This window comes from Pristiophorus japonicus, chromosome 14, assembly GCF_044704955.1.
Source record: "Pristiophorus japonicus isolate sPriJap1 chromosome 14, sPriJap1.hap1, whole genome shotgun sequence".
Classification (NCBI taxonomy): domain Eukaryota; kingdom Metazoa; phylum Chordata; class Chondrichthyes; family Pristiophoridae; genus Pristiophorus; species Pristiophorus japonicus.
The window spans coordinates 21013145-21028106 of record NC_091990.1 but is presented as its reverse complement, the minus strand read 5'-3'; the positions used below and the strand labels follow the sequence as shown (position 1 = coordinate 21028106).

At 49.0% G+C, this 14962-nt stretch overlaps 1 protein-coding gene across 1 annotated transcript in view; it reads left to right on the top strand.

Moving 5' to 3' along the window:
* Window positions 1-14962, top strand: part of e2f2 (E2F transcription factor 2) — a 62163-nt gene that overhangs the window by 41338 nt on the left and 5863 nt on the right. Inside the window, exons 2-3 of the mRNA XM_070898429.1 lie at window positions 9353-9458; window positions 11599-11818. Of these exons, the coding sequence (XP_070754530.1) occupies window positions 9353-9458; window positions 11599-11818 (326 nt within the window). The remainder of the gene's footprint in view (window positions 1-9352; window positions 9459-11598; window positions 11819-14962) is intronic.

Genomic DNA, 14962 nt, shown 5'->3' with positions numbered 1-14962 from the left:
TTTTCCAAATGTCCTGCCCCTGCTTCCTTATTGGACTCCAGCATTTTCCCAACAACAGACGAGAGACCAGGCTCCGCTGCATGGGCCTACAACATACACACCTAGGACACCCTCAAAGCCTCCTTGGAAAATGTGCAACATCCCACCAACACCTGGGAATCCCTGGTCCAAGCCCGCTCCGAGTGGAGGGAAAGCATCCGGGAAGGCGCCGGACACCTTGTGTCTCTTTGCCGGGAGCACGCAGAAGCCAAGCAGAAGAAGCGCACAGTAACCCAAGCATCCCATCCACCCCTTCCTTCAACCACCGTCTGCCCCAACTGTGACAGAGACTGTAGGTCAAGCATTGGACACATCAGTCACCTGAGAACTCCTTTTTTTAGTGTGGAAGCAAGTCATCCTCGACTCCGAGGGACTGCCTAAGAAGAAGTTGGGCAACTCTACTTGGCCATGGTGCTCTGAGGTTGGGCAGGGTGGGTAATAAGCCAGAGGCCCCGCTGCTTATTTGCTATTCATCAACACTGTCGAAGTAGGCACTGGATTAGTTTTGATTGTGAGATGAGGCTCGCAGTTGAACAATGGCCACTCTAATGAGGTACCCGAGCACGAGTGGCACCCCACGAGCTGAAGCAGTGGAGGCCTTCAAGGGAGGAAAGCCCGAAAGGAAGCACACTCATTTCTATAGCGCCTTTCACAATCTCGGGATATCACAAAAGCGCTGTACAGCCAATGGAGTCATTTTGAAATGCCGTCATTGCTGCAATACAGGGAAACGCGACAGCCAATTGAATGCTCAGCAAGATCCCACAAACAGCAGTGAATTAAATGACCAGATAAGCGCTCTCGCGCTCTCTCTCTCATGTTGATTTAAATCCAAAGGCCTTGGCTTCAAAAACTTTAGCACAAAATCTAGGCTGACACTCCAGTGCATTACTTGGAGAGTGCTGCACTGTCGGAGGTGCCGTCTTTTGGACGCGTCGTTAAACTGGGGCTTCTCGGGCTAGTGTAAAAGATCCCGCAGCACTATTTTGAAGAGTGGAGGAGTTCTTCCTAGTGTCCTGGGGCCAATATTTATCCGTGAACCAACATCAATGAAACCGACAATCTGGTCATTTATCACATTGCTGTTTGTGGGAGCTTGCTATGTGCAAATTAGCTGGCGGGTCTACGACATTACAACAGTGACGACACTTCCCAAGTACTTCATTGGCTGTAAAGCGCTTTGGGACGTCCTGAGGTTGTGCAGGGCGCTGTTGAAATGCAAGTCTTTCAATGTGGCGCTGACTTGAGGCTGATATTCACGGCCGAGGGAGGCTCCTTGCTGATGCTCCGGAGATGGGATTCCAGACCGTGCTGTGCTGTGCCAGAGAGGGAGCTTCCTGTGAAATCCTAACACTCGGTCCTGCTTGTGTTAGAGATGGAAAGTGTCTCCCCTTCTCCCTCAAAGAAAACACAACAATAATGTTTGAAGGCCTACAGCCTGTTCCCAGTGGATGACGACCAGCTCCTGGCAACAGTTGTTAATACAATTACCGTGCTTCCTGTGATTGGCCCGTGACTGCCAACCTTGGGGTCAGCACCCTCTCCAAGGGACAGAGCCTGATCAACTGACTACATATTAATAAATTACTTTTTCTTTAAATATTGGAACTTGATAATATGCAAAATGTGACTCTTGCGATTTATCTAGCCAGTCTCTGATGTGCAGGAAATATATTCATAAGAAATAGGAGCAGGCCATACGGCCTCTCGAGCCGGCTCCGCCATTCATGGCTGTTCCGATCATGGACTCCGCTCCACTTCCCTGCCCACTCCCCATAACCCCTTATTCCCTTATTGGTTAAGAAACTGTCTATTTCTGTCTTAAATTTATTCCATGTCCCAGCTTCCACAGCTCTCTAATCCAGCAAATTGCACAGGTTTACAACCCTCAGAGAAGAAATTCCTCCTCATCTCTGTCTTCAATGGGCGGCCCCTTATTCTAAGATCACGTCCTCTAGTTCTAGTCTCCCCCATCAGTGGAAACCTCCTCTCTGCATCCATCTTGTCAAGCCCCCTCGTAACCTTATACATTTCGATAAGATCACCTCTCACTCTTCTGAATTCCAATGAGTGGAGGCTCAACCTTTCCTCATAAGTCAACCCCCTCGTCTCCGGAATCGACAGTGTTCCGAATTCTACAGAACCTGCCTTGGATCTTTCTCCAGGTTCTGCCTCCCTGCGCAGGCCATTAAATACCCATGCTGCCTACTGCGGACTGCAGTTAAATCCTATTTGTAGCTCTGGCACTTCACGGGAGGAACTGAAGGATGACCGATGTTATAGATGTGAATGCGGAATTCATTTTGTTTACAGCAAGATCCCACAGGCGGCCCCATGGGGTAGAGACACCCAGTAAATCGGCCCTGTTGTCGGGAGAGCAACGGTTGGAGAACTTTGTATGCTCCACATAATCCCTCTTTCTTTTTTGTTCCATTTCTTTTACATAGATTTTACAGCACTGAAGCGGGAATTTGGCCCAACTGGGGTCTATGCTGGTATTTATGCTCCACACGAGCCGCCTCCCACCCTTCTTCTTCTCACCCCATCAGCATATCCTTCTAATCCTTTCTCCCTTATGTATTTATCCAGCTTCCCCATTAAATGCATGGATGCAATTTGTTTCAACTATACTCCATGTGGTTCCATGTTCTAACCACTCTCTGGGTAAAGACGTTTCTCCTGAATTCCCGACTGGATTTATTACTGACTATCCCCCACAAGTGGAAATACCATCTCCAGATCTACCCCATTAAAGAAGGTGGTTGTTGGAGGCCAATCATCGCAGCCCCAGGACATCGCTGCAGGAGTTCCTCAGAGCAGTGTCCTAGGCCCAACCATCTTCAGATGCTTCATCAATTATCTTCCCCCCCCCCCTCCCCGGCCCATTATAAGGTCAGAAGTGGGGATGTTCACTGATGACTGCAGTGTTCAGTGTCATTTTCAACTTCTCAGATAATGAAGCAGTCCGTGCCTGCATGCAGCAAGAGCTGGATGACATTCAGGTTTGGGCTGATAAGTGACGAGTAACATTCGCGCCGTGCAAGTGCCAGGCAATGACCATCTCCAACAAGCGAGAGTCTAACCACCTCCCCTTGACGTTCAACGGCATTACCATCGCCGAATCCCACACCATCAATATCCTGGGGGTCACCATTGACTAGAAACTTAACTGGACCAGCCACATAAATACTGTGACAATAAGAGAAGGTCAGAGGCTGGGTATTCTGCGATGAGTGTCTCGCCTGCTCACTCTAAAGCATTTCGCCATCTACAAGGCACAAATCAACAACAACTTGTATTTATATGGTGCCTTTGACTGAGTAAAACGTCTGCAGGCGCTTCACAGGAGTGTATTGAGACAAAACACACAAATTTGACACCGAGCCACATAAGAAATTACAGCAGATGACCAAAAGCTTGGTCAAAGAGGTAGGTTTTAAGGAGTGTCTTAAAGGAGGAACGAGAGATAGAGAGGTTTAGGGACGGAGTTCCAGGGTGATGGGTGAGCGGGACTTGGTGCGAGTTAGGACATGGGCAGCCGAGTTTTGGATGACCCAAGTTTAAGTAGGGTAGAATGTGGGAGACCAACCAGGAGTGCGTTGGAGTAGTCAAGTCTAGAGGTAACAAAGGCACGAATGAGGGTTTCAGCAGCAGATGAACTGAGGCAAAGGCGGAAACGGGCGATGTTACGGAGGTGGAAATAGGCGGTTTTAGTTATGCTGCGGATGTGTGGCCGGAAGCTCATTTCTGGGTCAAATATGATAGCTAGGTTGCGAACCGTCTGGTTCAGCCTCGGACAGATGCTAGGGAAAGGAATGGAGTCGGTGGCTAGGGAACGCAGTTTGTGGCAGGGACCAAAGACACTGGCTTTGGCCTTGCCAATATTTAATTCAGAAGTCTGATGGAATACTCTCCATTTACCTGGATGAGTAAAGCTCTGACAACACTCAAGAAGCTCGACACCATCCAGGACAAAGCAGCCTGCTTGATTGGCACCCCATCCACCACCTTAAACCTCCACTCCCACCACCACCGGCATTCTGTGGCTGCACTGCAACACCATCAAACGGCAAGTTCCCCTCCAAGTTGCACACCATTCCTTCATCGTCGATAGGTCAAAAATCCTGGCACTCCCTCCCTAACAGCACCGTGGGAGTACCTTCACCACATGGACTGCAGCGGTTCAAGAAGGTGGCTCACCACCACTTTCTCAAGGACAATTCGGGATGGGCAATAAATACTGGCTTTGGTAGCGACATCCACATCCCAGGAACACTTTTATTAAAAAAACTCAACCCTCAGCTGCCTTTTCCTCAGAAAAGAGCCCCAGTCTTTCCTGATGGATACAACCTTTCTATTCTTGTAAAGCTTTTCTGCGCCTTCTCCAGTGCATCTATATAATTTTATAATATGGAGACCAGAACTGTGCACAGTACGCTGTGCGGTCTATCCCAGGTTCTATACAAGTTTAACATAACTTCTCAGCTGTTCAATGCAGTTTCAATAGAAAAGAGCCCCTCATTCACTTCCATCTCTCACTTCTTCCCCCTCCCCCCATTTGGATCTCTAGGCCCTTTCAACCATTCTTTGTGCTCCTGCTGGAGGCCAGGTTACAGTCTGAATCCATCCTGCTCCTTGACCACACGGGGCTGGGGCTGTGAATTTACCCACTGGGCTATCGGGGACCTCTCCTGGTCAGCCTCCAATCTTCCACCCGCTCCGTAAACTTGAGCTCATCCAAAACTCTGCTGGCTGTAAGAGTCCGATGTATCTCAAACCCAGTCCCTGGTAGGCATGGGTCCCAGAAGCGTGAAACATTCCCCCTAATTTGGTGCTTAACTGACAGCATCCCTCGGAGAGGGTACAGGCTGGCTGGTATCAGAGGTTGGGTCTTGGGGGAAGTGTAAAGGGAGCTTTATGCTGCCTCTAACCCGCGTACTGTGACGAGGGAGTGCTCGATGGAAACTATTTCAATTGGCACAGCTAGTGTCCGTCACCTAAAATCTGCCTGACTATTCAAGTGCTCGAGCTGCTTTGGGAGTCTGTGAGAGCCAATTGTGTGGCTGTGACACAGCTATTCAACGCCACGATCATTCACAGGAGGGGCAGAAGAATGGAAATTATTGTGCAGTTGGGAAGCTGAATAATGGGGCTCCTGAGACCCGAACACACTGACTCTGGCAGAGTTCAAGATGCGCACGTGGCATGGGACAGGCTAGGCCGGGCTGTGTGAACAGACGCCAAGTGTTCTTGGGTAGTGCCCAGTGGGCCATCATTGCTGTTCTGAGCAGCACTGCCGCCCAGTGGCAGAGAGGGGGAATTTGCAGCTAGGGAATGGACTGGAGGGCAGAGCAATCCAACCGGGTATTCGAGAAATGGGGTGGGGAGAGGGGTGGGGGTGAGAAACAGGCGGGGGAAGTTTGCGAGGGGAGGAGAGAGACAAAAGCGGAAATGGGGTAAAACAGAAATTGGTTGAAGTGAAAAAATAATGGGATTGAGATGCCTTGGGTTAGGGAATGTGGGAGAAAAATCAGCCAGGATGTGTGTGTCATAAGGTCAGGAATTCAGTCCCTAAACCTCTCCGTGTCTCTTTCCTCCTTTTAAGACGCTCCTCAAAATGTTATACTATCTCCTCATACGGCTTGGTGTCAAATTTTGTTTGATGAAGCTCCTGTGAAGCTACGATAGAGGTGCTATATAAATGCAAGTTGTCTAGTCACCCCTGCAGGTATTGGGCAATGGGAAAACCTGAATCCGGTATGTTGACCCGTGATTTGTTGTAACTCTTATTTGGCTATGGTCTCCAAAACCTCGCTCAAGAGGCTATTCTTTCTGTGAGCTAACATGTTGATCAGCTACTCGACTGTTAGAAGCATCACAGCCAAGCCAGATCCTGTCCTCTGTGTACATACTAGATCAGAAACCTTGTTCTTCCCACATTCTTTTCCTGCCCAACACCGCCCCCTCTCCTCTCTCTCTCTTTTCCCCCCCCCCCCCCCCAAAAAAAAAGGGATACTGGGGCCAAATGTCACTCCACCACTGAGACCATCTAACTCTGTGCAGACTGGGGATTGAGTGTGGGGTCTCTGTCTGTAGGGCCCAGGCTCACGGAGGAAAGTCATCTCGGCAGATTGACATGCCTGGAGAGTGTTGCTCGGCTGAACTTGTTGACTCGGACTGAAGTGCTAACACTCGTGATTTTTTTTTTAAAAACTTGCCTGGATTCTAACTCTCTCCAAGTCCATTCACCCATTGCCCCTGTGCTCACTGACATAAACTCACTCCTGGCCCAGCAACACCTCTCTTTTAAAATTCTCATCCTAGTTTTCAAAACTCTCTCTGACCTCACCCCTCGCTATCTCTGTAACCTCCGACAACCCTCCGCGATCTCTGCGCTCCTCCAATTCTGGCCTCTTGCATATCCCCGATTTGTATGTCGCTCCACCATAGGTGGCTGTGCCTTCAGCTGTTTTGGCCTCAAGTTCTGAAATTCCCTCCCTAAACCTCGGCACCTCTCTCCTCCTTTAAGACACTCCTGAAAACCAACCTCTTTGACCAACCTGTCCTGATATCCCCTAATGTGACTCGGACAAAGTTAGTTCATTGTTCCTGTGAAGCGCCTTCGGATGTTTTTACTCCGTTAAAAGTGGTACATAAATGCAAGTTGTTGCTGGGGGTGAGGGGCTTTGAGTTGAATAGATCCAGCTTCTGCCGAGGGACAGTTCCCACTCAGATTGTGCAATTGGGATTGCGGGGGGGCGAAGATATAATCAGCCTCTTTAGAGGAGCTGAGGAGGAAGTGGAGCCTGTAATGTGGCCTGCAGCAACTCTGGTGGTTAGCTGGTTGTGTCAGTGGGAGATTTACTGCGACTGGGTGTCGGAACGGGCTCCAGTAATCATGTTTGTAATAACAAGGTGGCTGGGAATAGGGCCTGGGTTTGGAATCCGGCCAAGCGGCTTGAGGTCTGCTTTCAAAAGGCTTTCGCCATAGCAACGCCCCTAATGATGAATGACTGCAGTTAATGGTTTCCCTTCGTGACTCTTGCGGTTTTGGACCCCTCTGAAGGTGCAGCAAGTTTGCTGACGTTGTGGTTTGTGGGGCTCTGCAAGGTGAGGCCTGCTGTGAACTGATGATTTCAGAAGCCTTGCCCTGCTGAGCTGCAGGCCCGGATGTAAATTAACCTGGAGCCTGGGCCTGCTCAATGAGTGAGTGATGCTGATGGTGACCACTGTTCTATCCCGTGTGCTTTGAACTCTCAACGGAGCCTTCCTTCCTCCCACCACGCCCCAGTCCCGTCTTGAAGGCACTGCCTTCTGCACCACAAACTGCTCACTGCAGAACCTCATCCGAATGACTGCTCTCTGCGTCCAGAGGTAAGTGTCAGCTATTTGCGTGGAGCATCACAACAGTGCCCGATGTCTGTGCTGGCAGGGGTCACTCTATAATGGGCAGGGAACCTGGCTGATGTTTTTCCTCCCTAGCCCAGCCGGGTTACCAACCCACCAGGATTGTTCTGGCCTCCAGGAGTTAATGATTAATCTCCCCGGGCGCTGCTGTGAGTAAACCTGAGAAAAATCACTGAGGCATTAAAAATCGAGAAAGATGTTGGAGCGGGCAGGGGAGGGGAGAGAGAAGAGGATTCTGTGAGTGAAAAATCATCCAATCGGATAAGGAAGAGTCTGTTGGCTTTCCATTTGGTAGTGGAAAGGCGCCGTGAGGATTGGCGTGTCAGGTGGCCAATGACGGGACTGTGTGGGGGGGGTGGGGTGGTTGATCTTCAGGAATACGTCCAACACTAGTACCGAACCTGTAGCTAACTTGGCACAGGCCCAGGGTTGAGCCTGGGATCTTCCCAAGCTGTGTGACTCACCTCATTAGGTGGGGCATTTCCCTGCTGTGCCAGTGCAGGCATTGCTGCTGCTACTACTTTCCAACTGTGAGGCAGAAGGACCTGTTTCTGGGGTGGGGTTGTGATTGCTATTTAACCTTCTCTTTTTCTGTCACCCCACCTTCCAACATCATTTTGCAAACATGCACACTTGTTGTTTTTTAAACTGGACCTGCATATTATCATTCAATATAAACTTTTTTTAAAAAAGAGTACAGATATGTGTATCAATAAATCGACAGCAAGTCTCCTTCACACTGCCCTTTTTGAATAGTTGACACTTTTAAAATGGCAGCCGTGACTATGGCCAATTGTAAAGATTTGCATTTATATAGCACCTTTCACAACCTCAGGATGTCCCAAAGCAGTTTACAGCGAATGATGTACTTTTGAACTGTAGTCACTGTTGTCATGTAAGAAACGGCAGGTAATTTGCGCACAGCAAGCTCCCACAAACAGCAATGAGATGCTGACCAGATAATCATTTTTTTTAATATATATATATATAGTCCTGTTGGTTGAGGAATAAATATTTGCCAGGTCACCAGCGAGAAATCCCCTGCTGTTTTTTGAAATAGTGCCGTGGGATCTTTAACATCCAGCCGAGAGAGCAGACGGGGCCTTGGTCTGAAGGACGGCATCGCTGACGGTGCAGCACTCCCTCAGCACTGCACTGGTATGTCGGCTCACTTCTCCGGTGAGGGATAATGAGCCCCCAACTTTCTGGCTCTGAGGCGAGAGTGCTACCCACTGAGCCACGGCTGACACCTGTGCAGAAGCTCTTAACTGGTGCAAATTCTCCAGTGTTGACACTGAATAGCAAATAATGGAGTTGCCTTCATAGCATTAGCTGGTTAATGCACCACCCTGTGGTACTGAGCCATACATGTCCGGAAGGCCTTGCGTCTGCCTCTAACCCTATTCTAAACCCCCCGCCCCCGGCCCATGACTTTGTGCGCCAAGGTGACAGTAGAATTTTTTCCACAGTTGACCTTCAATCCCCTGGGCAGAGATTACTGCTTGTGATTTGCGTGTCTCTGTCTCGACATGTTGAGCATGGGCCGGATTGTGTTTCTCCGATGCCTCCCCCAGTTGAATAGCCCCCTGCCATTTGTTGCCTTGGTTCACATTGAAGAGCGGGCACTCTGGAGGATTGACCTGACACTTCGAGACTAGGAGGGGACTTAATGTTGAGGGAGATTCTATAACAGAACAAAATTTATATAGTTTGTTTTTACATAAGAAATAGGAGCAGGATTAGGCCATTTGGCTTCTCGAGTCTGCTCCGCCATTCATTAAGATCATGGCTGATCTGATCTTGGCCTCAACTCCACTTCCCTACCCGCTCCCCATGACTCCCTTATTCTTCAAAATTCATGCTTTTGAAGACTCATCGCAATTAATTTTTTTTTTTTTCCCCTCAGGCAAAACGGAAGCTGGACCTGGAAGGCAGCGGGCATCAGTATTTACCAGAATTTCGAACTCCGAAAGGAAAAGGCAAAATGCCGGCCAGGATTCCCAGTCCGAAAAGTAAGGCGTTGGCCATCGCAACGGGTCACGGTGAAAATTGATAGGGGGCCGCTGTTTCTTAATAACATAAGAAATAGGAGCAGGAGTAGGCCATATAGCCCCTCGAGTCTGTTCCGCCATTTAATACGATCATGGCTGATCCGATCATGGACTCGGGTCCGCTTCCCTGCCCGCTCTCCATAACCCCTTATTCTTTATCGGTTAAGAAATTGTCTATCTCTGTCTTATATTTATGCAATGACCCAGCTTCTGCAGCTCTCTGAGGCAGCGAATTCCACAGATTTACAACCCTCTTGTCCCCTCTTCCTCCCCCCACCAATCACTCTTGGTCGGTCTTCACCTTGGAGGTTTGGCAATGTATCGTTTGCTGCAATGTTCCAGCAGGAGAAAGTATCAACTGCGGCCACCATTTTGGGGGGGTACTAGATTTCAGAAAGGTGGTGGGTTGCCGCTCCTGAGGAATATCAAAGGCCGGACATCGCCATTTTGGAGCGTCGGAGAAACACCCGGGAGCCCTGCCTGAGGAGCACGCGCTATCGAGAACGGTGGCCGGGATTTGCGTTCAGGAGAATGCGAGGTCGGTGTGACGCCTAGGATCCCTCGGTTGGTTGATCTTGGGTGGGGGTGGAGGTTGGGCCTTACTGCTGGTCTCTGTGCTCCCACATCCCCTGTACTGGAGGATGGGGGGGGGGGGGGGAAAGAGAGAAAGAGCAGTTGAGGAAGAAATCAACCAGTGTTCCTGCTTTTGATCACGAGACCAGCGTTGGGCTGAGGGCATCCACGAGGAGCCTTGTGGTTGAATAGCCCGCAATTGCTCGCTGTCTAGGCTGGTTGACGAGGGTGGCTGGAGCCAGGCAAACTGTACTCTAGTAGGAAGTACATGAAGGAAGGCAAATTAGTTGAGGAGCACTAAGGGGGGGTGTTGGATTCAAAGGCAACCTGCAGTCCTAACTTGAATGAACTGTCCTAGCACAGACCAGGTGTCATACCGGAGACCATTCCTGGTCTCCAGACCTGAGCTATTGAGAGACTATCGAGTGTTTGTTTGGAACCTACCAGCTGATGGGAATGGTACCTGGGGTGAGGAACTTCAACTATGTGGAGAGACTGGAGAAGCGAGGGTTGTTCTCCTTAGAACATAGAAGGCGAAGGGGAGCTGTAATCGAGGTGTTCAAATTCATGAGGGGGTTTAGAATAGTTAGAGAGAAACCGTTTCCAGTGGTAGAAGGATCAGTAACGAGAGGACACCGATTTAAGATGATTGGCAAAAGAATCCACGGGGAGATGAGAATTTTATTTTTACGCAGTGAGCTGTGGTGATCTGGAACACTGCCTGAAAGGCGGCTGGAAGCAGATTCAGTCGTAACTTTCAATGAGGAATTGAATACAGGTGATCCAAAACTCAGCTGCCCGTGTCCTAACTCGCACCAAGTCCCGCTCACCCATCACCCCTGTGCTCGCTGACCGACATTGGCTTCTGGTTAAGCAACGCCTCAATTTCAAAGTTCTCACCCTTATTTTCAAATCCTTCCATGTCCTCGCCCCTCCCTATCCCTGTAATTTCCTCCAGCCCCACAACTACCCTGAGGTATCTGGCTCCTCTAATTCTGCCCTCCTGAGCATCCCTGATTATAATCGCTCAACCATTGGTGGCTGTGCCTTCTGTTGCCTCGGCCCCAAGCTCTCTAACTCCCTGCCTAAACCTCTCCGCCTCTCTCTATCTCTCTTTTCTCCTTCAAGACGCCCTTTAAAACGTACTTTTGACCAAGCTTTTGGTCACCTGCCCTAATTTCTACTTGTGCAGCTCAGTGTCAAATTTGTATCTCATAACACTCCTGTGAAGCGCCTTGGGACATTTCACTACGTTAAAGGCGCTATATAAATACAAGTTGTTGTTGTTTATAAACTTGAAAGGGCTATGGGGAAAGAGCAGGCGAGTGGGACTAATTAGACAGCTCTATCAAAGAGCTGGCACAGGCACAATGGGCCGAATGGCCCCTCTCTGTACTGTACCACTCTGAGTTGACGATTTGTGCTACTCCAACTTGTTGCGCCGTCTGTCGGGATTTCACCGGCGTTTTTCTGCACGATTTGTTTGACATCTTGCCTGTGTGGTTCTTTTATTTTTTTTAAACTGCAGCTCCCAAGTCACCCGGGGAGAAGACCAGATACGACACCTCACTCGGGCTCCTGACCAAGAAGTTCGTCCACCTGCTCAGCGAGTCTCCCGACGGGGTCCTGGACCTGAACAGAGCGGCCGAGGTCCTCGAAGTGCAGAAGCGACGGATTTACGACATCACCAACGTTTTGGAAGGAATTCAGCTCATCCGGAAGAAATCCAAGAATAACATCCAGTGGATGTGAGTCGTTGCACTGGGTTCCAGGCGGGGGGGGGGGGGGCTGTCCAAATGGGGTCGGCAGGTCTCCGGGGACCGAGCCCCGGATGGATTGTGGAGTTCAGCAGCTTGGGGGTACAGTCGGCAACACGGGATGGACGTGTCCCTGGAGGACTCATCCCGTGACCTCTCCTCCCACCATCCCATCCCCACACTCCCGCCATTCTACACTTGTCCCGTCAAACCTCGCTTTCTGCAGCCAATTGGAAAGCAAACAATGGGCCAACCATTTTTCTAATCTCCAATATGTTTCATAACTAATTTTTAATATCATTTGAAGAGGATGGGGGGAAAATTACGCTTTATCTTTCATTCCCACATGATTCGCATAAGTGTCCAAGAGATTAATCTGTCATTCCTGGAGACTCCAGGAACAACCGTGGAAGGGTTGGCAACCCTACTTTGTGGGTGTAAGGGAAGTACCGCCTTCGAATATATTTTCTCGGATGGTATCCAAAGGGCGGACATCCTTCCTGAGTGAGGGGAAGGGGGAGTTAGATAGACCCAGACACCGCGATTCCCATGTGCAGCGGCTGTTGTCAACTGGGGAATGTCCATCTCTAGGGATTGCGAGAGGAGGAGACAGGGAAGGGAATGTTTGAGGAAAAGCAGTACACTGAAACAAGGTGGAATGTGAAGGAAGATAAAGAATGAGGGGAGAGAGAGAGGCTTAGAACATAAGAAGTAGGAACAGGAGTAGGCCATACGGCCCCTCGAGCCTCTCGGGCCTGCTCCGCCATTCAATAAGATCATGGCTGATCCGATCATAGACTCCCCTCCACTTCCCTTCCCGCTCCCCATAACCCCTTATCCCCTTATCATTTAAGAAACTGTCTATTTCTGTCTTAAATTTATTTCACAGCTCTCTGAGGCAATGAATTCCACAGATTTACAACCCTTTGAAAGAAGAAATTTCTCATCTCTGTTTTAAATGGGCGGCCCCTTATTCTATGATCATGCCCTCTAGTTCTAGACTCCCCCATCAGTGGAAACATCCTCTCTGTATCCACCTTGTCAAGCCCCCTCAATCTTATACGTTTCGATAAGATCACCTCATTCTTCTAAATTCCAACAAGTAGAGGCCCAACCTACTTAACTTTTCCTCATAAGCCAATCCCCGGAATCAACCGAGTGAACCTTCTCTGAACTGCCTCCAAAGCAAGTATATCCTTTCATAAATATGGAAACCAAAACTGCACGTAGTATTCCAGGTGTGGCCTCACCAATACCTTATCGCTGTAGCAAGACTTCCCTGCTTTTATACTCCATCCCTTTTGCAATAAAGGCCAAGATACCATTGGCCTTCCTGATCACTTGCTGCACCTGAATACTATCCTTTTGCATTTCATGCACAAGTACCCCCAGGTCCCGCTGTACTGCGGCACTTTGCAATCTTTCTCCATTTAAATAATAACTTGCTCTTTGATTTTTTTTATGCCAAAGTGCATGACCTCACACTTTCCAACGTTATACTCCATCTGCCAAATTTTTTCCCACTCACTTAGCCTGTCTATGTCCTTTTGAAGATTTTTTGTGTCCTCCTCCCATCTTTGTATCGTCAGCAAACTTGGCTACGTTACACTCAGTCCCTTCCAAGTCGTTAATATAGATTGTAAATAGTTGGGGTCCCAGCACTGATCCCTGCGGCACCCCACTAGTTACTGGTTGCCAACCAGAGAATGAACCATTTATCCCGACTCTGTTTTCTCTTAGTTAGCCAATCCTCTATCCATGCGAATATGTAACCCCAAACCTGTGAACTTTTATCTTGTGCAGTAACCTTTTATGTGGCACCTTGTGAAATGGCTTCTGGAAGTCCAAATACACCACATCCACTGGTTCCCCTTTATCCACCCTGTTCATTACATCCTCAAAATTTGTCAAATATGACTTCCTCTTCATAAATCCATTCTGACTCTGCCTGATCGAATTTTGCTTTTCCAAATGTCCTGCTACTGCTTCTTTAATAATGGGCTCAAAACATTTTTGTGAGAGGAGTGTCAACTGTGGCTCAGTGGGTGGCACACTCGCCTCTCAGTCGGAAGGTTGTGGATTCAAGTCCGACTCCAGGGACTCGAGCACATAACTCTAAGCTGACATTCCAGTGCAGTGATGAAGGAGTGCTGCACTGTTGGAGGTGCCGTCTTTCAGATGAGGCGTTAAACCGAGGCCCCGTCTGCGCTCTCGTCAAAGATGACATGGCATTATTTCAAAGGAGAGCAAAGGAGTTCTCCCCGGTGTCCTGGGGCCAATATTATTCGTCAATCAACATAACAAAAACAGATTATCTGCTCATTGGCACATTGCTGTTTGTGGGAGCTTGCTTTGTGCAAATTGGTTGCCGTGTTTCCCACACTACAACAGTGACTACACGCTGAAAGTACTTCATTGACTGTAAAGCACTTTGCGACGTCCGGTGGTCATGAAAGGCGCTATACAAATGCAAGTCTTTCTTTCTTAATGCCACATCTACGTTGTGCTGACGAATTGCTCCTGTCTTCACAAGGATTCCACCCGGGGCTTAATGTTGTCACGAGATGCTTTGCGCTGATTTATGCGTCTGTGAGGTGCCTCTGGTCGCTTTTATTATGTTCAAGGTGCTATATAAATGCAAATATTTGTTGTCGGAGCTTGGTGCTTGGTCACTCCTCGTGTTCCTTGGTGAGAGGCCTCACCCTCCCTGACCTGCAATTGGCTGACCGTATCGCTTCCTGTTAAATAGCATGGGCGCGGCCCCTTTAACAATCGTGATGAGCCGGGGTTGCCGTGGTAGCAGGGTGGTGGAGGGAGCTGCGGAGCTGTGTCTCGGGGTCACAACTCCACTGCCCTTTACCCAGCCTGTTTTAGCTGTGAAGGGGTGGGGGTCATGTTGCCATCATATCCATCCTCGCGATGCCCCGCCTTCGCTCGGCCAATTGAAGAGCGAACAGACTCTTCGTTACCCGATTGGATGATTCCCAACTTTAATAAAACAGCCTTTTTCCCATCACCAATGTTTTTTTTTAACTTAATAAGTGAAACTGCACACATATTTAATGTCCCTATCTGATATACTCACAGCAGTGTCCTGAAGATTAATCTTCAATTCTTGGAGACTCCAGGGCAGTC